Source organism: Sturnus vulgaris, chromosome 17 (assembly GCF_052056855.1).
Source record: "Sturnus vulgaris isolate bStuVul1 chromosome 17, bStuVul1.hap1, whole genome shotgun sequence".
In the NCBI taxonomy this organism is placed as follows: Eukaryota; Metazoa; Chordata; class Aves; order Passeriformes; family Sturnidae; genus Sturnus; species Sturnus vulgaris.
The window spans coordinates 12,626,488-12,653,957 of record NC_142259.1 but is presented as its reverse complement, the minus strand read 5'-3'; the positions used below and the strand labels follow the sequence as shown (position 1 = coordinate 12,653,957).

Here is a 27,470-nt window from a genome sequence, read left to right as displayed (position 1 = left end):
CACCTGAGGTGCCACTATGGGGTGTCCTTGCCAGGAGGGCAGCCCTGCCGTGGACAGAGGGGCTGACCTGTCCAGGGATCCCTCAGGTGAGGCTCAGGCAGCAGGAGCCTGCCTGGAGGTGTTTGCATTGCTCCTGTCCATGCTGCACCTGCCTGGAGCACTTGAGCTTCCCTGGCTCTTAATCCAGTATTTCTCACAGGCATTAACTGCAGTTAAAAAGAATGAAATAATAAGCTAATATCAGATCACAACCAGTTTATAAATATGCAATTTTTTTAACCCATGATTGCTCAGCTTCTGTAACAATATTTACAGTCTTAAAGAGACCCTTCTTTTTCCAGAAGAACCGACTCCACATAAAACCACCAGCCCACCCTCTGGAGTTACATACGTTCATGATGTCTTGGACTGTGGCCTCAAGCCATGCCCCCTGCCTTTTCCTAACCTTTCTGCAGACCCCATGGGCAGATATGGACAGCCAGATAGCATAGGGCCAACACCTCCACACCCTGCCAACGCTGCAGGGGCCTCTGCTCCGAGCCCTAGGATTGAAATAACTCCATATCATGAACTGATTCACTCAGGGGGTCCCTTCCGCAGCAGAGACACAGATGTTCTTTTGGTAGAACATCAGTCCAACTCAGCCACCACTAGCCCGAGGGTTACCCTGCCTGTCCCTGGCTTTGAGGGCTACAGAGAACCACTGTGTCTGAGCCCAGCTAGTAGCGGCTCCTCTGCAAGTTTCATTTCAGAGACAAATGTATCTCCTTGCACCTCACCATGTGTTTCACCAAATAATGGTCCTAGTGATGACCTTTGTCCACAGTTTCAAAACATCCATACTCATTATTCTCCTAGAACCTCTCCAATAATGTCACCACGAACAAGCATCACGGAGGAAGCCTGCTTGGGACGCCACTCACCATCACCCTGTCCCAACTCAAGGTCTTCGTCGCCAGGTGCAAAAAGGAGGTACTCGAGCACTGGGCTCTACAGCTCCCAGCTGCCCCCCAGCTCTCCTCGGCAGTCACGGACCCCCTCTCCACAGCCCTCTCCTCGCCTGCCCCCGAGAGAGGACACCTCAGCAGTCACTTACACGCCGCTGCCCAGCGCTCCCCTGCCCATGGATGCCATGAGCAGCCTCCCCACGGATCCTTCCTGCGGCGTCCCCACGAAAATCTGGAAAACCAGCCCCGATCCTTCGTCCATGTCTTCCCACAAAAACAGCATTCCGTGTCACGTCTTTCAGACTGTTGACTTCCACGGGCCTTGTGAGCAGGAGGACAGGAGAAACTCAGCCCCAGAATCCATTCTGTTGGTTCCTCCGTCCTGGACAAAGCAGCTGGTGCCTGCAATACCAATCTGCAGGTATGTCATCCTTCTCGTGGGTGTGTTTTCCATGTTCTTTTCATGGTTTGGTGTCCTCTGTCATGGCTGGTGATCCCTAGGGAGTGTTTTATTGGGCAGGTCCTGCTGCAGACCAGAGCCAGGTCCATTAGGATTCTGAGATGAAAAAGTCAGGGTTTTGAAGAAACATCACCAAAGAGGCTCATTGATAGCACAGTACACTACAAATCCAAATTTCCAAATGATTTGTCTAAATAGCAGATTGCAGACAGCCTTTGGCATAGGCTGAACACTCTGGTGACATCCTGCTGCTCTTAAAATGGTGGGATTGCTTTTCTAAAGTCGCTTACAAATTTCCATCGAGGATGAAAATATTTAAATTTATTTTTATTTAAATTTAAATAATGCCTGATTCAACACAAAGCTCACAGCTCCAGGTCAGACTGAGCATTCGGTCACCTCCAGGGACTTAGTGTTGGTTGTTAATTTGCCAGTTGTCCCTTAGCCCAAATCTCAGCCCTCCCTTGTCTGGCTCTGTGGCATCTGCCAGGACCGAGGGTGCCAAGTGAGTGACTCGGCTCCTAGTCGCTGCTGGCACCCTGTCAGTGCCATCCTGCTGGGCACAGAGGTTGTCCCCACACTGACGTTATCCCAGGGTGTTCCTGACCTGCAAACACAAGCTGTGAGTGACAGGGCACGGGCTGTGACTTCCCTTGGCTCGTCAGACCGGTCCTGGCAGCAGCCACAGAGTAAGAGTGGTTTAAAATCCAGCGCAGGCTTTAGCTGTACACTGCAGTGTATTCATTTCATGCCATAAACCCTTATGTATTTTCATAACAGGAAAACTAGTATCAGGTAAGAATATTTAGCATTTTATTGATGTGCATTTTAATATTTATGGAAATCATAACGATTATTAATTTGCACAACTGGCAGATAATGACAAAACGGAGTTAATATTTCAAAATACGTATTCTGTGATCTCCAAGTTGGTGACACATAGCAGAAGCTAGATAAAAGAGGGCGATCTTTGAAAAAATGTAATTGCTACAGATATTTCTGTTTGAGAAGCAGAAATACCTTATTCTCTTCTGCAAGGAGATGGGCCCACAGAAACTGCCATCATCTCAGCAGAGATGTGAGCAGTGCAGCAGAACCCCACGGGAACTCCCGAATATTCCCGGTGGGGCACTGGGAGGAAGGAGGGATGGGGGAGCTTTGAGAAGCCACGTTCTCAGGAGTGTCCCTGCTGTTGTGTCTCCGTGTGTGTGTGTCCCAGCTTGCCCGTGCAGTCCCTCCCACCCCTGGAGTGGCCCCTGGCCAGCCAGTCTGGCTCGTACGAGCTGCGGATCGAGGTGCAGCCCAAGCCCCACCACCGCGCACACTACGAGACCGAGGGCAGCCGCGGCGCCGTCAAGGCTCCCACCGGGGGACACCCCGTGGTCCAGGTAAGGCACTGGGCATCCCCCTGCAGGAAAAAGAGGGGGGCAAGGTCATCCCTGAATTGTTTGCTGTGGGTTGTGTCTGGAAGAGGAGCAGCCTCTGAGCTTTTGGATGAGCCGAGCCTTGGGGAAGGTCAGTTTGGGTTGGCTTCTGAAAGCTCAGAAATGTGGATGATGTGTTTGCTGCATTTTCTGGGCTCTATAAACCTCGTGTGATCCCCTGGGGGCAAGCTCATCTCTGAATTTTTTGCTGTGGGTTTTCTCTCAAAGAGGAGCACCCTCTGAGCTTTTGGATGTGCTTTTGGGTGAGCTGAGCTTTGGGGAAATCCAGGACTTGGGGAAGGTTGGTTCTGAAAGCTCAGAAATGTGGGTGATGTGTTTGCTGCATTTTCCGGGCTGTATAAACCTCGTGTGATCCCCTTACAACTGTCATAAGGTGCCTGGGGAGTCACTGCTAAAACAAGTGAGCAAAATTCAGGCTGCCAGTGTGGAGAGAACGAATTCGTCCCTTTGCTGACCTGAGAGGTGAATGAGCTGAACCCTTCTTCTGTTTGGAGTGTGAACAGCTTTTCCTTCACCTTTCAAAGGGTGGTATGAAATACTGGCTGAGTAGCTGCAGTGTAGCCAAGTGGGGGCACATCAGTCATTTCCCTCATTTCCCCTGTTTTCAGCCCATGTTTCCTGAAGGAAAGCCAAAGGCAGGCTGTGCTGTGTCAGGGGGAGAGTGCTGGAATGATGTGTGGGAGCTGAACAGGTCAGCCACAGCTACAGCCTTCACTGAACAAAGTTGGGCTGCATCCCACAGATGTTCCTGACACACTCAGGGCTTGCAGGAATCAGGAAAACATTAACATTTATGTGTAATTTCAAGCATGTGATCAATACCACTAATTTCACTGGCTTGATTTATGCTTAACTTCAAACACATGTTCAATATTCCCCTGCAGGCTCACCCCCTTTTAAAATCAAGCCATAAATTGGTAAATCAATGAATTTGTTTGCTTTGATGGAGCTGGACTTACATGTATGGACTGGGTATTTGAGTAAAGGGTGCAGGCTAATATTAACCAGCAGTCACGTTTGCCATACCTCAATAATGCAGGATTTTGGTTTGGGTCTGACAAGCTCCTGTGGTGTGTTTGAAGCTACCTGGATGCAGGAATGATACCAATCAGCACTTGCTCCTTTCTCAGTTTTCTTGCAACTGCAGTATCACTTACCTTCCCAAGGTACTCCTATCAACAGGCTCCTTATTGCACTGAAGGAGTTTCTTGTGACATGGGGAAATAGAATTTGTTTCCTTCCTGCAATCAATATCAATCAAAGAGGCATTTCTATTTTCTGTCGAAGACAGGAACCAATATTGCTAGTTTTATCATAATTTGCCATCAAGCTTCAGGATCTAAGGCTATAAATTCAAATGTCCACTTTAGTTCCCCGAGCAGATGTGCCTCTGCACAGCTGTGCCTGCATCTGGGGAAAATATGGACAGATTCTTTCTGAAGGTTTATTGTAAAGCTGGGAGTATTTGTTGAATTTGTGTTCACTTGAACATAACCAGGTTCATCTGGATGCCAAGCAATGAGATAGTTGCACCTGTATGGTTTATGACATCTCAGACTGGGGGAGGCTAGTAAAATCCAAAGTTTTCATGTCAGAAGTTGTTTGGCTTCAAGGGATCTTTTTTTTTCCTTCTCCTTCTTTCCCTTTAGTGAAGTTTAACTTTTGTGCTCTTGTCAGATGCAAACAGAGTATTTTTCTAAAATGCAATCTCTTTTGAAACAAATCTGATTTTAAAAAAGCTTTCAATTAACTCTCCACGTGACTAATTACCCAGCTGAACCTGCTGGCAGAAGAGATCTTGGCTGGTTTTTGCAGCACCGTGTTGGCCTGCAATATTTATTTTTCTGGAAAGTGCATTTTGCATGCAGATTTCTTCTTTTGGGTGCTCTGAAGCTACAGACCAGCAGCTCTCATATCCTCCAAGCCTTATCTTGTGGTTTATCTTTCTGATGCTGCTTCCTCTTCTTCACGTGTCGAGCCCCGCGGGTTCGTGCTCAAGGCTCTGCACCAGTTGTGCACTCCGAGCATGGCAGGAGAAGAGTCTGGGTGGTCAAAGCCTCTGGGGAGCTGGACCAGGTGGGACATGGGCTGTGCCAGGAGGAGGGGGAGAAGCCATGGAATGGTCACATGTCTGATTCCAGCACCACATGGAGGAGCACAGGCTCCCAGCTCAGGTGTTTGAGTCTCTCTTGGGAGGAGCCTACAGATTGTGGTAGCTGGAGAGAAAGTCAGGTTTTAGGGATGTGAGCATCCCCTGGACGTTAAGGTGCTGAGAATAGCCAGGAGATGCTCTGTAGCAAGGACAAAGCTGAAGTTTTCAGGTTCCTTCCATCCCGCAGGTCCCCCTGGTCAGTGACACCACAAAGGAGGGGGAGGCACGTTTGGTTCCCAACTCTTCTTTCCCAAAGCTGCTGATTTGTACCCATCTGCTCCAGTCAAGGCTGTGGAACAGCCTGGGCACTGGGAAAGGCAGTGGCTGCTCCCGAGGATGTGGCTGGGATAGAAGTGGCAGCCCAGACACAAACCTGGAGGGTAATGGCAGAGGTTAAATCCACGACCCAAAGTTTACCCTGGGATAACATCCAAAGGAAGAGCAGGGCTGCAAAACCCCAGTGCTCAGGTGAGGGCAGGGGCAGGCACAGGCACCCCCAGCCCATCCAGCCCTGTGTGCCAGGCTCCAACTCACTTCTCCTCTCCAGAGCAGGAAAGCTGTACTGAGAGGGGCTCCTGTTCAGCACAGCCTGCCCAAAAAACTCATTCCCCTGGGTTCTAACTTCGAAAACTGTGGTGACTTTCACTGCCTCTTTTTATTTTTCTTATTAAAAAGAAGCTGGAATGGCAGAGTTGTTAGTGGAGCTCACAGGAGCTGCTTTACAATAACAAACGTATGTTCCACTTTCCTTTTATATTTGAATTTTGCCGTCTGTGTTTTCTTGTGGTTTCGCAGTCAAAGGAGACATTGTTTCTCAGCCTGGGCTTCCCATGGGGCTCTGACTTTTAACTGTATGTGACTTCCAACATTCAGCTAATTCATTGGTGTGTTAGTGAAACCAGAGCCTTTGATGGAAACTCAAACCCAAATCCCAGCTCGACAGGGTGATTCTCACTCTCACACGTGGGGCTGGGCTGCTGCTGGAACCCCGGCCAGCCCAGGGGGGTTTGCTGCCCAGGGCACATCCCAGCAGTTCAGTTTGTCCTTTTCCCACCTTCCCGAGGCCCCCGTGCAGGGAATGCACCCGGCTGGTGCTGCACAACATCTTTGTGCCACCATCCCTTGCCTGCTCTGGGGCTGGGTTTTGTCCCCAGCTCAGTGTGACAAACCACCTGCACCTTTCACACCTGATTTACCTGCAGGCCTACAGGGCTTGTTTGCACAATGGGATGGCTGTAGGGGCCTCTTGAGCTTTGAGCTCTGGGTTGTGGGTTTATTTACTGCTGGTCCGTGTGCAGTGGCCAGAACAGAGATTTTAGCTGCATCTGGGAAATTCTCTTCAGAACTAATGTGCCATCAAATGCAAGGGTAGGACAGCAGCCCTCAGGCTGTGCTGCAAGCATGGCTATAATTCTGAGGTGGAGGTGAATGAAAAGCTCTCACTCAAACTTTTGAGCCTAATTCAGAATGCATTGCTTTTAATGGAGAGGATTTTTGGCAGAGGTGAGGGGAAGCAGAGTGTACCAGCTGGTTTGAGGGGGATGCCTGTGCTGGGCAGGTTTTGTGGGTTAGAAATACTCCTGGATGAGGCAGATGCAGGATTTAATTCCTCTTTCCTGTCGGTTCTCACTGCAGGACTGTGCATGGGGGGGTCAGTGTGCTGTAAAGCAAAGCTGGAATTTCTGGCTGAGTGTCACAGATGTGAGCACAGAGCTCACCCCACTCAGGGCGTGCTGGAGTACCTCACCCAGGGTGGGCAGTGTCCTGGAAACTCACACCAGAGCTCTCTGCTCATGGGCTTCCCTGCCCAGCTGAGCCTCCAGTTCTTCCTTTTTCTCTCAGGACTGATGTCTGTGCAGTGGGAAGTGCCCTGTGCCAGCTGAGGGCTCCCAGCCAGGGCTCCTGTGCCATGGGGAGTGTCCTGTCCTGCTCACCAGGGCCAGGGTGTTCAGGGGGGACAGGGCTCCTCCTGCCTGCTGCTGCTCAGGGAAATTTATCTGGGGTCTCTATTTCATGCTGAATGAACTGTTGAACCCTGCTGCTTCCAGCAGACCTGAGTTGTTCTCTCTGACCATGCCTCGTGTTGTGAGTTTCAGCATGAAAGAAACTGGGGAGGGCAGAGGTTCCTGAGCCATGCTATTTTTTTATTCTTTTTTTCCCCTTTTTTTATTGCAAAAATGCTTTTTGGCAAAGATATTTTCAAGATCTGGCTGACATTCAGTCCCATGTCCAGTGCCTGAGCCAAGGCCATGGTGGGTTCCTGGACCCCAAAGTCACCTTGCCCTGGCAGAGGGCTCAGCTCTGGAGATTTGGTTCTGTGCAATCAAATCGATCACTTTGGGTTGGGATTCATCTCCAGGATGCTCTTGGTGCTGCCACCTCTTGCCCCTTGTCACAGTAAGCTTTGTGCCACACCTGGGTTTCACAGAGGGATGCTCCCGGGGAAGGATGAGCTGAGTGTGGCAGAGGAAGGTGAGGTTTTAGCAAAGCCCTGCCTTGGCACCCTCTGTTCTGCTCCAGCTGGGCTGGGGCTGGTTCCACAGCTCTGACAGCTGGCAAGGGCCTGGCTTTGCTAACTGGTGCCAGACCCCCGTGCTGAGGAATTCCCCCAAGTGTGATTCTATCAAAATCGTCAAATTTTCACCCTCTGATTTCCTCGTGGCACAGCGAGTTCTGTCGTGCTGGGGAGGTTTAGCTCTCTTGTCATGATGTGCATGGAAGTGCTTTAATGGCACAGTTGGTTTTCTTATCCAGCTGTGAAAATGAGATCTCCAAATCCTCCTCCCTGTACATTGCACTGGACAGATGCATTGTGCCTCTTCTTTAAAACTGTCATCTGAGATAGCCAAAGCATCCTGAAACAGGATCAGCTCTTCACAGGGGCAGGGAAGCTGAAGCCCAGAGAGGAAACAACTTGCTTACACTGTGCTGTGAGGTCAGTCAGGGGCAAACCCTCCTGACTGCTTTCTCCCAAGAGCTGCTGTCTCTCCAGACCTGTATTAACCCCATCTGAAAGCAGAAATCCCAGTAAGACACTGGCAGTCTGGTTGTCATTTACTGTAAGGAACAGCAGAGCAAGTGAGATTCAGCCCTTGGAATTTTGACAAAGCTGTCACCAAAATAAGAAACACTTAAAACTGAGTATCGTAAAAAGTCATAATTTATCAGAATCAGATGTTCAAAGGATTGTCTTCAGAGGCTTTTTTAGACAGCTTTGGTAGGGAGCAAAAGGAACTAAGGCAAAGACTTCCTTCTGGTTTGCGTTCTTTTGCAGTGTCCCAAGTACATTAAATTGAACAAAAACATGTGAGAAGATTCAGCTTTGTTGCTCAATGTCAGCCCAAAGTGGAGCAGGCAGAGGAGCTGCTACATGATACAGTGGCTGGACGAGGTCTTTGTTAAATTCCTGACAGTTATTGATATGCCCCTCTCCCTGAGACAATGCAGCGACATTTTCCATCTCGCTACGAGCATTGTTGAGCAAAGACCTCCCCAGAAAAAAAATTCCTTGACATCGCTGCAGTCAGCGGTTATTAACGATGGGGATGAACGCTCAAATGCGAGGCTGGAGCCGCTTGCAGCAGCAAGGGGGGACAGGAACGGGGCTGTGGGCTCGGAACATCATCTCGGAGGGTCCGAAAGGCACGGAGGGCAGCGCTGGTTTGCGGTGCCGCGGCTCCTGGGGGAAGGTGGGCGGGGGGCAGCGGCCCCGCTTATCTCCGGCACAGCAGCAGGAAGGGGAGCCCGGCAGGAAGCGATTTCTCACGGCTTTGTGCTCGCTTCTCGTTAAATGCTGCTCGCCCGGCTCTGTTTTCCCTCTCGTCGCTGCCGGCCGGGATGGTCACACATGTACAGCCCGGTGACTGCGGGGGACACAGCCAGGGGTGCTGGGGACACAGCCAGGGGTGCAGGGGACACAGTCAAGGATGCAGGGGACACAGCCAGGGGTGTAGGGGACACAGCCAGGGATGCTGGGGACAGAGCCAGGGATGCAGGGGATACAGCCAGGGGTGTAGGGGACACAGCCAGGGGTGCAGGGGACACAGCCAGGGATGCAGGGGACACAGCCAGGGGTGTAGGGGACACAGCCAGGGGTGCAGGGGACACAGCCAGGGGTGCAGGGGACACAGCCAGGGATGCAGGTCACAGCCCAAACCCCGTGTTAGGCTGGGCTCAGAGAGCTTCGGAGCAGATCAAACCCTCGAGCTGAGTGAGAGAATCCATTCCCCACATTCATATTTCTCCTCCTGGCCACGGTTTGCGTTGTCTAGACAGGAAGGTGCTTTAAAGATGCAGCTTTGTCCATCCCAGGGAGAAAGACCGAAATGCCCGGCAGGCAGAGCTCTGCTGGGATGAATGGGGAATAAATTATTCCCTTGTCCTCTCTAGAGCAGTCGGTCTCACACAGGACCTTACAGGGGCTCTCCAAAGACATCAGGAACATTTGCAGATGCTGCTGCTTTCGTTGTGCAGAGCCCAGCACTGCAGGGAGGATTTTGATGTGCAGCAGCTAAACTAGAAATCCCCAAGGAAATTTCACTCTGCAGCCCAGCAGTGAAAAGGCAAAGCTCTCGATTCTGGAAACTGGGAACTGAGGTGCTGCAGCTGCTGAGCAGTGCCTGAAGTGCCAGTTTGGGGTTCAGGACAGGGTCAGAATTCCCTGGCAGGGTCAGAATTCCCTGCACCAAGGCATGTACACCACAGGTTTCTCACTGGGATTTGGCTGCTCACCCCCTGCAAGACCTGGGAAATCACTGCCCCTCTCTGGCCTGGCTTCTGGGTGAGAATAGAAAAAGTTACCGTATTCATTTCCTGTGAATCTCTCTTTTTCCTGTTAATAATGCTAATTCTGCATAAATTATAATAATATTTAAATTCAAGAAAGCGTATCCCAGATTGAAAGAGCTAGTTTTCAAAAGTTGCTCTGAATTCTCCCTGTACAGAGATGTTGTATCTGTAGGTGACTACCTACAGAATTTTTAAAGAATTACCTTGCTTTCTGACTCTGCTGTCAATTTATCCTTTGATTTTTAGCGCAGTTAAGCAGTTCTGCAGCCTCCACCTGTGCAGACTTTTTGTGCAGCCCAGCAGAGGTGACCCTGTGTGTCACATCCCCCCAGCCAGGGGCACTGCCAGCTGCTTGGGTGCAGGGTTTGGATCATCTCAGCACTGGGCTTAGAATGGAATTAGAATTGCTTAGAAGGGAATTAACAACTCTGGCATTAAGTGCTGTGTGTTTGGAGCTGGGGGTCTCAGTTTGTGAGGAGTTTTGAAAAGTGTTCCACGTGGCTGATGTGTGCTCCTGATGGCTGCAGTGCCAGGGGTGGTTTTGGGTGTGTAACTGAACAAACCCAGCAGCTAAAGGCACATCTGCTCATTTTTTGCATGGACAATTCCACAGGTGCCTTCCTGCCAATGGCACTCAAACCCACCCCCTTTCCCAAATTTGACTGGTATTGATCTATGGATGGAGTGCAGGATGAATTTGGTTTCTGCAGAGGTGGGATGATGCTTTTAATAGTGCCACACATTTCCATTTTGTTTAGAAACCCAATCATAGCAGCAAACCAAACAAGAAAAGTCTCCTTGTTTTCTGAATGATGTTATTTGTTTATCTGCCAAAGTGCTTTGCATTTCCTCAGGTCACAAACCAGCCCATGTCTGGATCTGTTAATATTGTAAGAGTTAGGCAAAAGCAAAGTTTAAGAAAAATCTGAAAGAAAAAAAAAGAAAAAACTGAAAGAAATAGGATCTTAAAGTCCCAAAATAGAGTATGGAAAGGTACACATCATGTCTGGCTTCTCTTTCCCCTTGTGGCAAATGTGACTCAAAGGAGTTGGGTTTTTTCCAGCTCGATCTGTATACAGTTTGGGGGAGTTTTATTGTGAATAGGTCACCTTATAATACACAAAAATATTTCCTCCCAGAATTCTGTATTCATAAATCTTTCTTGATCCTCGCTCTCTTGAGACTGAAATCCAGATGATTTTGTTTTCTTCATGGAAAGAAGAGTGAGAAAGAGTGAAGGCACACCTTGATGTGCCCTGGAAGGGCTTGGAGGGAACAGCTCTGATGAGCAGAAGAACAACACTGAAACGCTGAGATTTTAGAGCAGCTTGGTTGTTGCTAAGGGAGGAAAAAAAAAGAATTTCAAAGCTAGTATTTTAAAAAGCATTTAAAATCTTCGCTTCTCAAAGTTTGTTTAAGGGTCAAATTTATTCCGCTTTTGCTTCTCCAAAGAAAAGATCAGTGCTTTGGTTAAATATTAAAGCAGCTGCCTGGCATAGTGGAGGTGAGTGTTTATTGACAGTGACAATCTTTAGCAGTTCAATTTTAAGAAGAGCCATATCTCTGAAGCATAGCTTTGATGTGTTCTCTCATTCCAGCTCCCAGTGAATTTTCTCTGTAAAAAAGCAGCACAAAAACTCTGTCCCCTGCTGAGCAGGGTGAGCATCACTGCTCCCTGGTGCAGGTAGAGTTTGTGGGAGAGCTGTAGTGAGGATGAGTGTAAAACTCTGATTTTAAAGCTCCTGGAGTGTTTCTGTGAGCTGTTCATCTCCATTTTTTTTTGTTCTTCAGGCATCCTGCTGTGTTTGTAGCGAGTGAAAGGTAGATGGTAATGCTTATGGTAAATGATCACTTATATTAGCCCAGAAAATGTAATCAATGAGCTCAAGGATGAACCTTTTTAAATGGGACACTTGACTCTTTTATGTATATTTTTTCTCTTTGTATTTGCATTTTATAATGCTATTCTGATTTTACAATGATGTCATCCCACAGCATTGCCACAATACCATAAATTACAAAAAGTAAAAAGTAATTTTCTTCCACTGACCAAACAACTGATTTAAAACCTGGTTCTGTGGAGGATCAGGAGGCTTTTACTGTGTGTTTTATGCCCCCGGGCCAGCAGATAATACAGACATTGCCATATGAACAGGGAATCAATTCCTCTCTTCTTTAAGTCTGTGTGCATTTATACAAAACACACCCACAGACTTGCACATTATTGGACAACCATGAACATTTTTGTCTCGGGAACTCATTCTGTACATGAGCAAACACCACTTAAAATGACTTTTAAAGGTGGCTGTATTAAAGCGTGTGTATGTATCCAGTTCTGTTACAGCTGCTACTGACTGTGCTCACTGGGGGCAGATTTTCTTTTCTAATTTATGACCTGTTTTCCTCCATTTCAGTCTCCCACCCATAACTCTGGGATTTTGTTCTGCCAGGGCAGAGGGGAGAGCAAAAGCTGCTTTGCTGTCACTGTAATAACCCCTCCTGTCCAAAGGATCCTCTCGTTGTTGTAGCTGGATGCACAAAGAATTACCCTGTCAGACATGACAATAAACACTCAGAACTTTAAAACTGCTCTTCCCCCTCGCCCCTTGTGAGGACAGGATGGCTTTTGGTGATACAATAGCTTTGCACTGAAGGGCAGGAAATGTTGGGTTTTGAAAGTCCCATACTTAGGGTGAGTTTCTGTGTGGCTCTGGGCTGTGGATCAGCAGGGGCTGATTCCTCCATCAGTGCCCGTTCCCAGCAGATCTGTCATTTCCTCTGTTGCCTCCTATCTCCTGTAGGTGTTACCCATCTCTAAACGTGCCCATGGCTGCTGCTGTGTTTATTTATCACACTCCTGGCCATGCTGTGTTTATTTATCACACTCCTGGCCATGCTGTGTCTCCAGTGCCAACCCTGGTGCTCTGAGCCCAGCTCCCTGCTCCTCCCCTGGCTCCCAGAGCCAGCTGAAGGCTTGCACAGAGCCCCCTGCCCCATTGCCCTGCTCCCCATCTCCTGAACCCTGGTGCCAGCGAGGGATGGGCTGTGCCTGGGCTGGGCTCTGCACTTTGCTCTTGCACAAGCCTTGCCTAGTCCTGGTGCCTTCAGTGGAGCTGTTGGTGGAGCTGCTCATGGAGCTGTTCATGGAACAATTGGTGGAGCTGTTTATGGAACTATTGATAGAGCTGCTCGTGGAGCTGTTGGTGGGGCTGTTGTTGGTGGAGCTGTTGGTGGAGCTGTTGGTGGAGCTGTTGTTGATGGAGCTGTTGTTGATGGAGCTGTTGTTGATGGAGCTGTTGTTGGTGGAGCTGCTCATGGAGCTGCTATTGATGGAGCTGTTGGTGGAGCTGCTGTTGATGGAGCTGCCCATGGAGCTGTTGCTCATGGAGCTGCTCATGGAGCTGTTGGTGGAGCTGTTGTTGATGGAGCTGCTCATGGAGCTGCTCATGGAGCTGTTGATGCCAGGGAAGGCTGCTCACTCCTGCCTTGGCTTGGAGGGGTCCCTGGGGCACAGCCCCTGTCTTTCTGTGCCTCCAAAGTACGTGCTGGATGAGCAGTGATAGCTCTGAGTGGGAGTGTCTCCTTCCATTTGCCATGCTGCAGGAAGGCTGCCAGCACTGCATTGATGCTGCATGTGGTCCCCTTCCAGGGGGGAATTAATCCTTCTGTGCAAGGATACCTCCTGCTGACTGGTGAAAAGGGAAAAAAAAAAGATAAAAAACCCTGGTTTGGCCATGAATGCCATTAGCTTAATCTTCCTTTTCTCTGATCTTCCAGTACTATTTGCTTTGTATGGCTTCATCAAGGTTTAGTATGTGGACAGAGTAATTGAAAACAAATTTAGCATGTCTCAGACCATAAAGTTCCCTTTCAGCTCAATCCCTGGCTATGTGGTAGATAAATGTCTGGTTCTCATTTTTGGTTTTGTGAGAAATTTAGAATGGTTTGATTTGTAATTTTGAATGTTAATAAAGAAGGAGAAATTTCCTTGTCTCCTGGTCTATGGAGGCATTCTGGTTTCCTTGCAACAAATGGTGTTTATAAAAAAAACCAAAAAAAAAAAGACAGAAGAGTGTGTGTCCTTGAGGCATAGAAACCCCAGGCTCTAAGGTCAGCTAAGCCATCCTTGTGCTGTTCAGTCCCAAAATGCCATCTCTACCTGTACAGGTGGTGTTTTAATGTCCTGCAAGAGGAATGGTTCAAGGTGAACCAACAACTGGGGCAAGGATGAGTTTCAAAGAGCAGCAAATCAATGCCACATTTATCTATGTATGTCTACAAATCTTGGTTTCCTGAAGGCCCAGTGTGTGATGGCAGGTTTTCAATGTCTTGCCAGCTGCATGGGTACATGGAGAACAAGCCCCTGGGCCTGCAGATCTTCATTGGCACGGCAGATGAGCGGATCCTGAAGCCCCACGCCTTCTACCAGGTCCATCGCATCACGGGCAAAACTGTCACCACCACCAGCTATGAGAAGATCATTGGCAACACCAAAGTGCTGGAGATCCCCCTGGAACCCAAAAACAACATGAAAGCAACGTAAGTGGGTTTCTTTTTATGAGCAAGGTTGAGGTGGGTTGTGTTGGCTCTGAAGTTCTTTTTTCTTCAGAAAGGAGTCACTTAAAAGAATAATGGTGCTCTGATGGACTCCCCTTTGCAGGAGGTTGGGATGGTTTATCAGGGCAAGACCCTTTTCAAAAACCAGCTACAAGCACCTGGGTTAAAGCTGCTGGAATAGTTCCCATCCATCAGGTGACCACGCAGGCACTTCTGCTCTGTATTTCAGTTTCTGCAGTGACTGTGCTGTAATCCCAGAATGGTTTGGGTTGGAAGGGACCTTAAAGCTCATCCAGTGCCATCCCTGTCATGGGCAGGGACACCTTCCACTGTGCCAGGGTGCTCCAAGCCCTGTCCAACCTGGCCTTGGGCACTGCCAGGGATGGCCAGTGTCTCACTAATAATCCATCATCTTCACAGTCACAATGGGTTTGTAGTGCACTCAGGAGAAGGAGATTCGAATCTCAAGTCCTTGAGCTGCAGGGACACAGTGAGGAACAAGGCAGCAGACAGAGGAAAGGTGTGGGATGTGTTTTACAACATTTATTGGAATACAAAACATCTCTTCTGAACTCAGCCAAGTGCTCTGGCCGGGAAATCTCCTCTTGTAATAGGCTAACAGAAAAGCAAGTACAGGCACATCTTGTCTGTATTACTCCTTCCAGTTTTATGGAGGCAGAGGGATAAAGTGGGCACCAGTCTGAAAACTTCAGGCTTGAATGTGTGCCAGGCATGAGAGTGATTGCTCTGCAGAGGGAAGAGCTGTATCTCCATCCTTCAGAGGATCCTGACAAAATTGGTAGAACAGTTATGTTTTTAAGCCCCCCTACTTCATCACAAAATCCACATTCTTTTTCATATTTTTTTAGAAAACATACCTCATTCCTAACAAGGAACCCTGGAATAATAAACCCCTGCACGTTTGCAAGAGCAAGGAACAGTGTGGGTGTAGGAAGCAGCTTGGGGCTTCTACCTCCACAAATGTGATTTTAATTCATATCAAAAGAAGAGAAATGATGTGTTTTTAGAACTGATATCAAAATGGGCTGGCAGTGCCTGTTTAATAGCAGTGCTCACTGCCTGCTCTCAGAACTGCTGCTGAGCTTGACAAATAATTGTCACATTTTCCTAACACAGGCATGTTTGCAAGGTTACACTGGACTCTGGAGAAGCCAACCTGCACTTACACCAAGTATTAAATTGCAGTGCTGATTTAAGCAATCCTAATCCTTTCATTGCTGCTCAGCCCCATCCTGCTCCCTGCACTTCCCCTTTGTGCAGGGACACAGTGAATGGCAGAATGAATATCTGCTCTGCCAGGCTCTTGCCTTGCCTGGGAACAATGTCCCAGGGCTTTGGAGGGTGACACAGTGACCTGGGCCAGGCTGCAGAGCCCAGCTGCTGCAGCAGCACCCACACCATGCAAAAGGAGGAGACAGCAGTCTGGCTCCTGCTTTGGAGCTGAATTCCACATGCTTGGGTGGTGCAGGAGTGGGGATTCTGTCACCAGCTCAGCTGGCTGCCAGCAGAGCTGCTGGTGGAGGCTCCTGCCCTGGGGTGGGCTCTGCACTACTGGGGGAAACAAGATTTGGGGTTTTAATGCTTGGAGAGCAGCTCTTGCTGTCACCAGAGAGTGAGGAGAGTCCAGCAGCAATGGGGAGAGTCCAGCAGCAATGGGAAGAGTCCAGCAGCAATGGGGAGAGTCCAGCAGCAATGGGAAGAGTCCAGCAGCAATGGGGAGAGTCCAGCAGCAATGGGAAGAGTCCAGCAGCAATGGGGAGAGTCCAGCAGCAATGGGGAGAGTCCAGCAGCAATGGGGAGAGGTCCAGCAGCAATGGGGAGAGGTCCAGCAGCAATGGGGAGAGTCCAGCAGCAATGGGGAGAGTCCAGCAGCAATGGGGAGAGTCCAGCAGCAGTGGGGAGAGGTCCAGAGCATCCCCATGTCCTGCACATCTGGGACTTCTTCCTGTCGCTGCTGAAACGGGAATATCTGAATCCTAACGGGAGCGAGTACCTAGAGCTGCTCTGAGGGCAGAGAAGCAGACCAGGAGAGCAGAGGTGCTGACCTGGGGCTGTGTGTGCTGTGTGTGCTGCAGCATCGACTGCGCGGGGATCCTGAAGCTGCGCAACGCCGACATCGAGCTGCGCAAGGGCGAGACCGACATCGGCCGCAAGAACACGCGGGTGCGCCTCGTGTTCCGAGTGCACATCCCCGAGCCCAGCGGCAGGGTCGTGTCCCTGCAGGCGGCCTCCAACCCCATCGAGTGCTGTGAGTATCCCTGGCACCTGCTGCTCTCCCTGCTGGCACACCCTGCCATGCTCCCTTCCCTTCCCTTCCCTTCCCTTCCCTTCCCTTCCCTTCCCTTCCCTTCCCTTCCCTTCCCTTCCCTTCCCTTCCCTTCCCTTCCCTTCCCTTCCCTTCCCTTCCCTTCCCTTCCCTTCCCTTCCCTTCCCTTCCCTTCCCTTCCCTTCCCTTCCCTTCCCTTCCCTTCCCTTCCCTTCCCTTCCCTTCCCTTCCCTTCCCTTCCCTTCCCTTCCCTTCCCTTCCCTTCCCTGTTTAGGGGGCAGGGAGCTCTTCAAGGTGCTCAGAGCTGGTGAGAGCTGGTGCCTGGAGGGGTTGATCTGGAGCAGGGACGGGGCAGTGAAAATAATAAACCAGGTATTTATTGAAAGGATGCACCTTGGGCAGTGCAAGAGCCTGGCTGGGGCTACACCCAGGATGGATCCTGGTCACGAGTTTTTACACCCTTACAAGTTTTGGTCCATTCACACATTGGGGTCAAGTGTCTAATTACAGCTCCAGGTCATGAAGTCTCAGCCCCCATGACTTACCCCCTTTCCTCTGCCATTGTTTCTGCTTTTGGGGTATGGTTATCCTTGATTCTCCATCTGGGAAGGGATTGTTGTATCCAACTACCCTGTGAAGAGAACTTACCAACACCCAATGTGAAATTTCAGAGTTACACACCAGTGTGTTTTTTTTTTTAGAAAAGCTAAAACTTAAGGCATCACAGCAAGCTCCAAGTTTGAGGGTTTCTGCAAAGTTCATTTATTAGCATGTTGCTGCTGGATGCTGCTGGCTCTCGGGTGTTTCCTAGGAGCAGTGGGGGGTGTGTAGGGACACACATGCACTGTCCCTGTTGGTAAAGTGTGCAAGCTGTCTGCTTTCCTGGCTTTATTTCGAGTGGAGCACAAATCAGAACTTGTTTCCCACAAACTGGCAGGTGGCTGGAGGTCTGAGTTCACACTGGGCCAGCTCTGAGGACTGTGGCCAAAGGAGTGACCAGAGTCCTCTGCTCTGAGCTGTGGCAGGAGCACAGCTGGGATGGAGGGACAGCTTCGATTCTGAGGCTCAGGTGCACTCAGGTCATTGTTTTTTTTCTAGCTGTCAATGCCAAGGGGTGCAGAGCTCAGGAGGCTGAGGCAGGGAAAGCACAGGTTGTTCTGGGATTCCCCTGAGGGACAGAAGAAAACTGGCAGTTTTGATTTCTGCAGTACAAATCCCATAAGTGTGTGAGCTCAGAACCTGCACCTCCCACTCATTATAACTGACTGGATCCTGAGAAAGAGAGGCTCTGATGAGGCCCCTCGTGTCACAGTCATTTCTGGAAGGGCTCTGCCCACTTTACTGCTTCCTGTGCATCCTGTGATGCTTTTTGTTGTTCGATGGTGCCTTTTTGGTGGTTTGGGGATTTCACAAATATGTAATGAACAGTTTTCCTCTGCCTTTGCTGAATGACTCACCCCTTTAGCAGAACCTGCCTTGCCATAAGTCATGTGAAGAAAGCCATTGAGTCTCTCATGTGTGAATTGTATTTACTGAGATGCAGACTTTGCTTAAATACAACAGCTTAGAATGAGAGGAGCCAGTTCTGGCTGGGAAACCAAACTGCTGGCTGGTGAATTATGGATGGCAGCATTTTAAAAAGCAGTACAAATGAAATAAGCAAGGCAAGGCTGGGAGGGGATGATGGCTCTGAATGATCTCCTGGCAGTGTTTCTGAGCAGGTACCAGCTGTCAGAGCACTTTAGGAGCTGAGTGAAGTCTCTGGGCACTGTGATGGGGAAGGGACAGCAGTGGGAGTAGCCACCACCTCTGTCCATAGGAAATTGTCCCGTTCCTCCGTGGGAGCAGATGGCTGAAACAATAGTGGCCTCCACCCCAGCCGTGTCCCTGCTGAAACAAAGATCCATTTGCTAAAGGAAGCGCTCAGTGAGGAGCTGCTGGGGTGGGGAAGCTCCAGGTGTGACTCCTACACCCTGTGGGCAGGAGGAGCTGGTCCTGGATCCCTCAGGGAACCCCACACATCACCCCCCACCTACTCAAATTCTCCTCAGGAAAAGCAAGCATGAGTCAGCCAGGCACTTCTAGAGCCCTTCCACAATGGCACGTTGTATTTGTGCCCATCGCTGCATTTCAAGCAGAAATCCAGGCATGGTTTGCAGAATAAATCACATTTTTTCTGAACTGTGTGCACACACCTAATTTGCCTGTGCAGTGGCTGCTGTGGCAGAGCCTTGGTTAAGATGTTGAGGCATTTATTCTGAGATGTCTTTGCACTGATGAGTCTTAGGGGCATAAAAAAAGCCAAGAGTGGAGATACCAGTATAAGTGGCTTATTGTTAGTGTTTTTTTTTTTTTTTTAATAATTAAAGTATTAAAATGTTGGCTGAATAGAAGACAGCAAAGCTCTTACAAGAAAAGAATGCATTTGATCCCCAAGGAAATAAAGTAAGAAACTTTTATTTTTGGAATAGTGGATATACAGGCAGTTTGGAGAGATATAAGCACTGTGCTGTTCTGAACTGAAGGAAGCAGGGTATGAAGTGATCTGGAGTAACAATTTAGTTACTCTGCCATTTAGTGTGTATATTGCATATTTAGCACTTTTTTTGCATTTCAGTAGCACTTCCTGATCTCAGCCCTGTTGTGGGAAGTTAAAAACATCAGTGGGCTCAGGCAGAATTGGCAATGCAACTTAAATCTCACTAGAGGTGGAAACCAAGCTCAGCTTGTCCCAGACAATCAGACCCCCAGGTAACCTCAGAGCCCCCAGGTAAGCTCAGAGCCCTGTCCCCAAGAAGGGACACTGGGGCTGGGGGATGTTTTCTTCTTGTCCCACCATCTGTGCTGCTGGGATTCACTTTTTCCCCCTTTGTTTTCTGGTTTGTTTGGGTGTTTTTTTGACCTGGCCACCTGAGAGCCCCTTATCCCCAGGGGCTCTCCTCAGGATTCCTCCTGTGTGGCAGCAGGAACGATGTCCCTGTGGGAAAGCCTTGATGAGCAGCAGCTCCAGGATCCATTTCCCTGCCCTGGGCTGCCCCTGAGCACTGTGGCTACCAGCAGAGCATCCGAGTGCTCTCCTCCCCAGAAGCTGATCCCGAGGAAGTCCCACCAGTGTCAGCAGATCATCAGCTGCAGTGAAGCAAGAACTGTGAAATAGCTGCTTTTCAGAGGGCTGCTCCGTTCCACCTCATCTGTGTCACATTCAGCACTTGACAGATTTTCGGAGGGGATTTCACAGGTTCAAAGCATCATCCGGAGCGAGTTCCTCCCCAGGCAGCTGCGTGGGAGGACCGAGGGGGTGATGTGTTGTTAAATGATCACTTGTGCCTTAAAATGCACCTCAGACCCAGACAAGCCTGCACAGTTCAGCAGGTTTTTTTTTTTTGTTTTTTTTTTTTTTTCTCCTGCTGCCTGTTGATTCATCCTGATGCCACTGAGGAGGCAAAGGCATTTGAAATGCCTCTGATAATTGCAGCAACAGGCCATTGCTCAGTTAGCTATGGGAAACCACTCTCTCGTAGGTGTGTGCTGGAAAGGTGAGAAAAATCCCTGGCAGATCATTCTCTTGTAGAAAGGTGAGAAAAATCCCAAAATCCCTTCTCGTGGTGTTATTCCACAGTGAGTCAGTAAGCTGCCAGGGAGATGTGTGGGATGCAGAGCCCATGTCCTGCTTGGCCTGGCTCCCTGTCCCCTCCCTGCTCAGGGCTCTGTGTCCAGGTGTCCATCCCTGCTGGGACAGGGATGCTTCAGGCATGCAGCAGCTGCTGCTGGGGCAGGTCTTGCTGGGACAGCTCTGTGGCAGAGCTGCTGGTGACATGGCAGGGGAGGGCTGAGTGTCCCTTCAAGCACAGCCACGTGGAAAATCACCCCTGGAGAGGTTTGACACTTGCAGATCGTTGTTTCTGAGCCATGAGGATGATTTCTGGAGCATCAGTTGCATTCCTTTGCCGTTCACCACGAGCTGGAGCTCGTTTCTTGGGATGTGGGTGGTCTCTGGTGTCACAGAAATTGTTGGCACTGGGCTGCCTCTCCGAGAGATGGGTTTGCCATCATCTCTGGGGACTCAGGCTGGGTGCCCCAACATCTGCAGTTGTGTTTCCACTCCTGGACTGAAGTATCCTGGAGCAGAGGAGGAGCAGGATGGAATCCAGGGTAGTAGGGCAGCTTGTTCTGCTTGTTCATGCTGCCAGCAACCAAAAACTGCTTCATGCAAATGCCCGAGTGTGAGGCTCAGCAGTGTCCTCCACTGTGCCCCAGTTTTTATTCTAATGAATCCTGTTAAAGCTTCCCAAAGTCTGTCACAGTTCTGGCTTTGTAGAATCCGTGTTTGCTGACCCTGAATCTCTTAAAATGCAAACCTAAATTGCACTTGGCACGAGGGAAGGACACTAAAATCTTGTTCTTATAATAGATGTTCCGAGGTGGTAAAAAAGCAAAACAAACAAAACTTATTGCTAAAGAACCGTGTGTCCATCTAGAGGAATTTAAATAGTTTCTATTATTGACTGTATTTTGTTCCGTTAAATTGGGTCAAATTTCTTATTTCCCTTTAATCAATTTCCCTGGAAGTTTCCTTTATTTTTCTCTCCTTCTAGTAGATTTTCCCATAATATTAGACAATCTGAGCCTGTGATTTGTGACACATTAATAACTACAGAGGAAAGAGCTAGTCATGTAAAAGAATGTTGTCTTGGCAAGGCAGCACTTGCTTTTCCTCAGCTGGGAGTTGTGCTGCTTGGAACACAGCAGCAGGCAAGAAGGAGCTCTGCTTTATTCAGATAGAAAAGCAGAAACAAATGGTCTCTTTGCCCTTGGGAGATACCTATTTGCAAGTTTAACCATAACCATGATTATTATGGCAGTATCATGATTTCCAGTTGAATTAAATGAATTTTTCCCCCTTTCATTTCAACTTCAAGACAGTCATGCCGTTGGCTGCAAGTGCAGCTGACAGAAAAACTGGTGCTTTCTCTAAAGAACATTTTCTCTCTCTTGAAGCAGACAATGTAAAAGCTAATTCTGACAACATTTGCCACTTTGAGTGTGCAACCAAAATATTTCAGTGTTTAAAGTCAGAGTGAGAGCAAAGGGAATGCCTGCCCCTCCTGCAGGCTGCCAGCCTTGTTCCAGGGGTAAATTCCTGCTTACTTCTTGTCTTTGGTGCTGCTGGTGATAAAAGCAATCCCCCAGCACAGCACATAGAGCCAGGATTGCTGAGCAGGGTTTGGGCTGAGCAGGGTCTGGGCTGAGCAGGGTTTGGGCAGAGCAGGGTTTGGGCTGAGCAGGGTTTGGGCTGAGCAGGGTTTGGGCTGAGCAGGGTTTGGGTTGAGCAGGGTTTGGGCTGGGCTGGTCCCCTCCAGGAGGGATTGGAGGGAAATGCTGTGTAGACCCAGGGATGACTGACACAGAAGTGAAGCAAGGCCATGGTTTTGCTGTCATTCATCACACCCTGCCTTGCTGAGCTGGCTGCAGTTCATAGCGAGTGTCACACTTATCTGACACTGCTGCCATGGCTGCTTGTCACTCCTCTTTTGCGAGGACATCATAAATTATCTGCAGAGGAGGAGGTGCAGAAAAGCTCTCTATTTTTGGTGCTTTTTGCTTGGATGGCTCTGCACAAACTGCTGATTAAGTCTTGCTGGCAGCAAATTAGAAACTGTTGTCAGTCACACTGTGTTCTTCTTTTCAGACTGTTTAGACCACATTTTCAAGGTTTCCCCACGAGGGCTGGAAATTAGCTTTATTTACTTGGTTCATAGGTCTTTCACTGCTCCATACTCCTTCCAGGAGGTAAATTATCCCATCCCTCTGATCAGAAATTTCCTTCTCTCTAGAGTGTCTTGCTGATGTCTCCCTGGTGCTGGAGATGTCTCCTGCCCTTGGTCCTGCCCAGCCTTTGTCTTTCCTCCCACTGCAGAGCTCAGGATGCTTCAGGGAGTGATGGAGGGGTTCAAAGTCTCTCAAACATGAATGAGTTGGATAAGTGTTGAGCACAGCAGCTCTGCTCCTATCAACCCTGCCACAGGCAGCTCGTGGTAAATAAACCCAGTGTGACAGCAGGAATGAAATATTTTCTTTGGCTCATTGAGGTTTGCACTGAAGTGGAAGAATTAATCCCATAACAAATTACACCTCTGCTATTGCTTCCAGGGGTCAGGGGTTTTTTAGCAGCAGACATCCTGCTCTATCTGCTCTTCTCAAACCCAGCAGGAATCAATGGCTGGATCAAGAGCCTTTGGGGGTTTGGAAAGACATGTCAGGGGTGGTGAGTCCCAGTTTGAAGGCTTCCAGCAAGCTGGGGTGAACTGGGGCTGCTCTGGGCAGGGCAGGGACAGAAGTGTCCAGGGAGGGATCTGAATATTTGTTCAAGGGTGCCAGTTGTGAGCCCACCCCTCTTTAACAGCCACATTTTTGGTTTATTGGCTTGTGAGTTACTCAGAGGTAGCAGTGGCTTTGTCCTCACTGAGCTGCATGTGAGTCCTGCTCCTCCTGCTCAGGAGGATCTTTATCACAGGGATAAAATTTCTGGTGCCTCATTGTGAGCAGTGGGGCCAGCAGAGAACATAAGAGTTCACAGAGAGCTGGAGCCAGTGCTGCAGGTGTTGGACAGAGCGTGGAGGGGCTTCACTCTAGCAGTTCATCACAGAATTACAGAATGGTTTGGCTTGGAGGGGACCTTGAAGCTCATTGTCCCCAGGACACTCACCCAGTGCCACCCCCTTCCACTAGACCAGGTTGCTCCAGCTGAGATTGTCCCTTGTCACCTCCCAGCAGCAATGGGTGACACTCTCATGGGGGAGATCTGGAGCTGGAACAGACTTCTCCAGGTAATCAGTTTTGTCCAAATACCCCCTTTTCCCCCCCTAAAAGCCAAATCTCCTCCCTGCTGCAGGACAGGTGTGGATATTGTGGGCAGGTGGGGAAGCAGGACCCAGCTTTGCCTGCCCTGGCACAGTCCCTCAGGGTCAGTTTGCATCCCATGGGAGCTGCTCAACCTGCTGGCCCAGGGATCTGAGCCATCCTCAGCTTCTCTCCAGGGAGGGGCTGGAGGCTGGAGCCCTGAGCAGAGAGGGTCAGGGGAGCCTGGGTGGGCTCTGGGCAGCAGGGGCTGCTCCCTGCAGGCTGAGCTCATGGAGGTGCTGCAGGGCTCTCAGACAGTGGCTCCCTTTCTGTCCTGTGTCACTGCATGCATTGTATTTCTTGGCACCACGAATCCATGACATCTTTGATTTGCAAACAGTCAAATAAAATAGAAAAATAATGTCCCCTGTTAATAGGTTGACACACTGCTTCAGGCCAAGTGTGAGCATTTCTATAGCATTTGCTTTGCTGCCTTATGTCAGTAACTGTTGCTATTGAAAGTAAACACCCCAACTGGTTAAATCAACAGTGTTTTGTTTATTCAAAGCTCATAAACTCCAGTAGCTGTAGGTCACTTTATGAAGTGCCAGCCCCTGGGGGAAGAGAAGGAATAGTGTGAAATTATTGCATGCAGTGCACCCATCATGAGCCTTAGAGGAAGGGGATTTATTAGCAATTAATATTTCTTGCAGAGGAAAAAAAATAATCCTATTGAGGGCAGCTCCACACTGAACCTTGAACCTCTGTACTGGTGGAAATGGGGAAGGGGGTGAAGCCTTCTTAAGTGCTTGGGTGAAAAAAAGAGACCTTGGAAAATGAAAAGGGGCTGGAGTTTTTACCATTAGAAAAGGATTTCAAACCACCCAAAGAGAGGAGAAGAATTCAGGTGGAACAGGGCAGGGGAAACCCTTCAGTGTGGTGTGTGCACTGGGGAGCTCAGCTGGAACTCCTCCAGGTGGGATCATTCTGCAGCACACTTGTCTGAGGGCAAGCACAGCTCTGGGGATGCCCAAAGTCATCCAAAATGCAATTGAGATGAGTCAGAGTCACTTCCAGGCTAAAATTTGTCCTTCCTCATCCCAAAGGAGCCTTGGAAATCACTGATCTGGGATGGCAGGTAACAAGCTCTCTGTTAACACAGTGCAGCTGGAAAGACATGTAGGTTAATCTGGAATTTTGATTACTTGGGATGTTTTGGAAGTGAAATTTGGTGATTGAATCAGAATAGAGAGTGTCCAGGGCAATGCTTAAATACTTAAATGTTTTCTCTTGACTGTTGTAGACATGCTTTTTGATGATTGCTATTTCCTCTTAAGGCTTTGAGGTTATAGATCTGTCTTTGTGATTAATCCAATTAGGAACTCATCAAAAATGTTAGTATTTTGGGAGAGAAATTAATCCCACAGCCATGTGAAAAAAATTATCAGCTTCTTTGAAAATAATCTGAATATATATTCTTAACTGGCAATATATTAGCCCAGATGTTATATGCTTGAAAAGAACAATGAGTCCTAAGGTAGTTTTAAATGGATTTCAAAACTGCCTCTCAAATGGCATAAGGAAGTCACAACTATTGAATTACCTCTGTTCTCTAATAAGAGCAACATCTCTGTCTCGTGCCTGAAGGGTTGAGCAGAGCTAGAAAAGTTGCTATGAAAGGTTTAATGCTTGAGTTTTCTCACCAAATACTCCAGCATTTTCTCCAGGTGACGAGGGGATTTGGTGTTTGTGAGGGCTGCAGAGCAGTGCCAGGTCAGGTCACAGCCTGCCTGGCTGTGAGTCAGGGCTGCACTGCACATCCAGCATCACATTTCCTCAGCTCTGGCTCAGCCCCCAGCCGTGTTCAGTGAAGACACAAGTGCTCAGGGTCTCTGTCAGGGAGAGCTAAAACCCAGCCAAGACAGCTGGGAAAGAGATGAGCAGGATCCTCTGGAGGCCTTTCCAGTTGGGCTGGATGGATCTGGAGGAGTTTGAGTGCAGGTCATGAACTCACAGTTCACCAGCCCCAAGCTGCTGCCCACCTGGGCTGCTCACAGGGAAGCTCCTGATATTTTCCAGCTGTCTGTGTTGTAGGGAACAGTTCTCACATCTTCACTTTCTTCAGCTCCTGCTGCTGGACAGCAAACAGTTGGGATGGCTCTGCAGGGATGGGGACCAGGGTTCCCAAAGCTTTTCTCACCATGCAAATGGCTGTTTTATGGCATCAGAGCAAAGGAGGTGGAGAGATGGTGCTGTCCTGGTTTTCTGGCTAGGGAAAGAGAGAAAAACTTGTTAAAGTCATGCTCCAAATCCATGGCCAAGACCAGTAAAGACCTTAGAAAGCTTTGATGATGTCGTTGTCCATCTGGATCCCACCCTGCCTTTCCTTCCCTTCCTTTTATAATCAGACTCAGTCTGTGACACGGGGCCCTGCTCCTCAGATGTTCAGAACTTCTGCAGAACATGCTTGGAAGCGCCCTGGGCTGCAGCAGTCCTGGTGTGACCCCTCCTGATCACAGCTGGGGCTTCGTGGCTGCCCCTCCTGCGAGCCCAGGTGCCACACATGGAGATGGAGATGGAGCCACCCCCTGTGCCAGGCCTGTCCTGTGGGAGCCACTGGGATTTTGGAAAAGAGTTCTTTTTTTTTTTTTTTTTCCCCCTCTGAAGGAATTCAGTGTTATTCAGTGGAATCCTCTGTGCAGGTGGAATTTCTGGGCTCTGGGGCTGTAGTGTGCCTGCACTTGAAAATTTGGCTGTTGACTTGGAAACAGGCATGGGCAAGTTTCAGCTCATTCATCCAAGCTGTCCTTTCTCAAGGACAAGGAGCAGGGCCAGCACAGCTGAGCCACTGCAGCCAACTCCTGAACGTTTCCAAATAAAATGCCTTGAGTAAGTTTATTTTTCCCTCTCAGACCTAAATTTAGCACCTTGGAGAAGCTGCCTTGGCAGTCAGCGGATGGTAACGATGACAAGATCAATCTGTGGATAGTTCTGGGAAGATTTGGAAAGTCCTGGTAAAACAGAGTTGGTTTCATTCATGTTTGCAATTTGTCCACAGCCCAAAGGTCTGCCCATGAGCTTCCAATGGTTGAAAGACAGGACATTGACAGCTGCCTGGTTTATGGAGGACAGCAGATGATCCTCACTGGACAGAACTTCACAGCAGAGTCCAAGGTGGTGTTCACAGAGAAAACATCAGGTAAGGCAGGTGTTTCCTAACTTTGCCTAAGGGGACAAGGCAGATCTGAAGTGCCAAATCTCATAATTAGATTTGTGCTCATGATTAACTCTACTCAAGTGAGGTGTGCCATCCAAGTTCATGTAAGTAAAGCCATGTGAGTAAAGTCAGACCTGGGAGCAACTGTTTGTGTTGTTGCTTCATAAGAATTCAGTCTGGGAGTCAGCAGGGACAGGATTTGTTATCAAAGAAACGAGATGAGCACTACATGTTCCTCTCTACTTGTTTAATCTCATGTTTAATGAATGCTGCTGGAGAAATTATCATTGAAATGAACATTTTTTTTATTGGTGTGAACTACAGGCAAAGATTGTGTTGTCTTCCCTATGGAAATCTGTGGAGAAAAAACAAACATAATGTAAACTTTGTGCTGTTAAGAAAACTTGGTGCTTGGAAGTTTTCTGTCAGTGAACTGAGGCAGAGGCATCTTAAATGATATATCCAGTGACTTGCAATGAGCTTGAGAGATTGCATTGCCCAAGTGAGCAGCATGTGCATGATCTAAGGGGTAATGCCATTGGTAAAAAGAGAGAATTGATCCAAAAATGAGTGTACATCCACGAATGTACATGGGCACCAGCTGGTGACGTGGGGGGAACAAAGCATTCAGTGGCTCCCAGCTCCTGCCCACACCAGCAGCAAGCCAGGCAGTTTTTGCAGGTATGAAAGGCTCTGGAGAGCTGTGAAGGTTCAGAGGAGCCTGTGCAGTCACAGGAGTTCTTTTGGCACACTCTGTTTCCTTTCAAGCCCATGGAT

The 27,470-nt window shown here is 48.9% G+C and overlaps 1 protein-coding gene across 1 annotated transcript in view; it reads left to right on the top strand.

Annotated features, from left to right (window-relative positions):
* The window catches only part of NFATC2 (nuclear factor of activated T cells 2), a 78,449-nt gene that overhangs the window by 7,442 nt on the left and 43,537 nt on the right, over positions 1-27,470 (top strand). Inside the window, exons 2-6 of the mRNA XM_088175109.1 lie at positions 342-1,368; positions 2,627-2,795; positions 14,129-14,331; positions 16,446-16,618; positions 26,535-26,675. Coding sequence (XP_088031235.1) covers positions 342-1,368; positions 2,627-2,795; positions 14,129-14,331; positions 16,446-16,618; positions 26,535-26,675 — 1,713 coding nt within the window. The remainder of the gene's footprint in view (positions 1-341; positions 1,369-2,626; positions 2,796-14,128; positions 14,332-16,445; positions 16,619-26,534; positions 26,676-27,470) is intronic.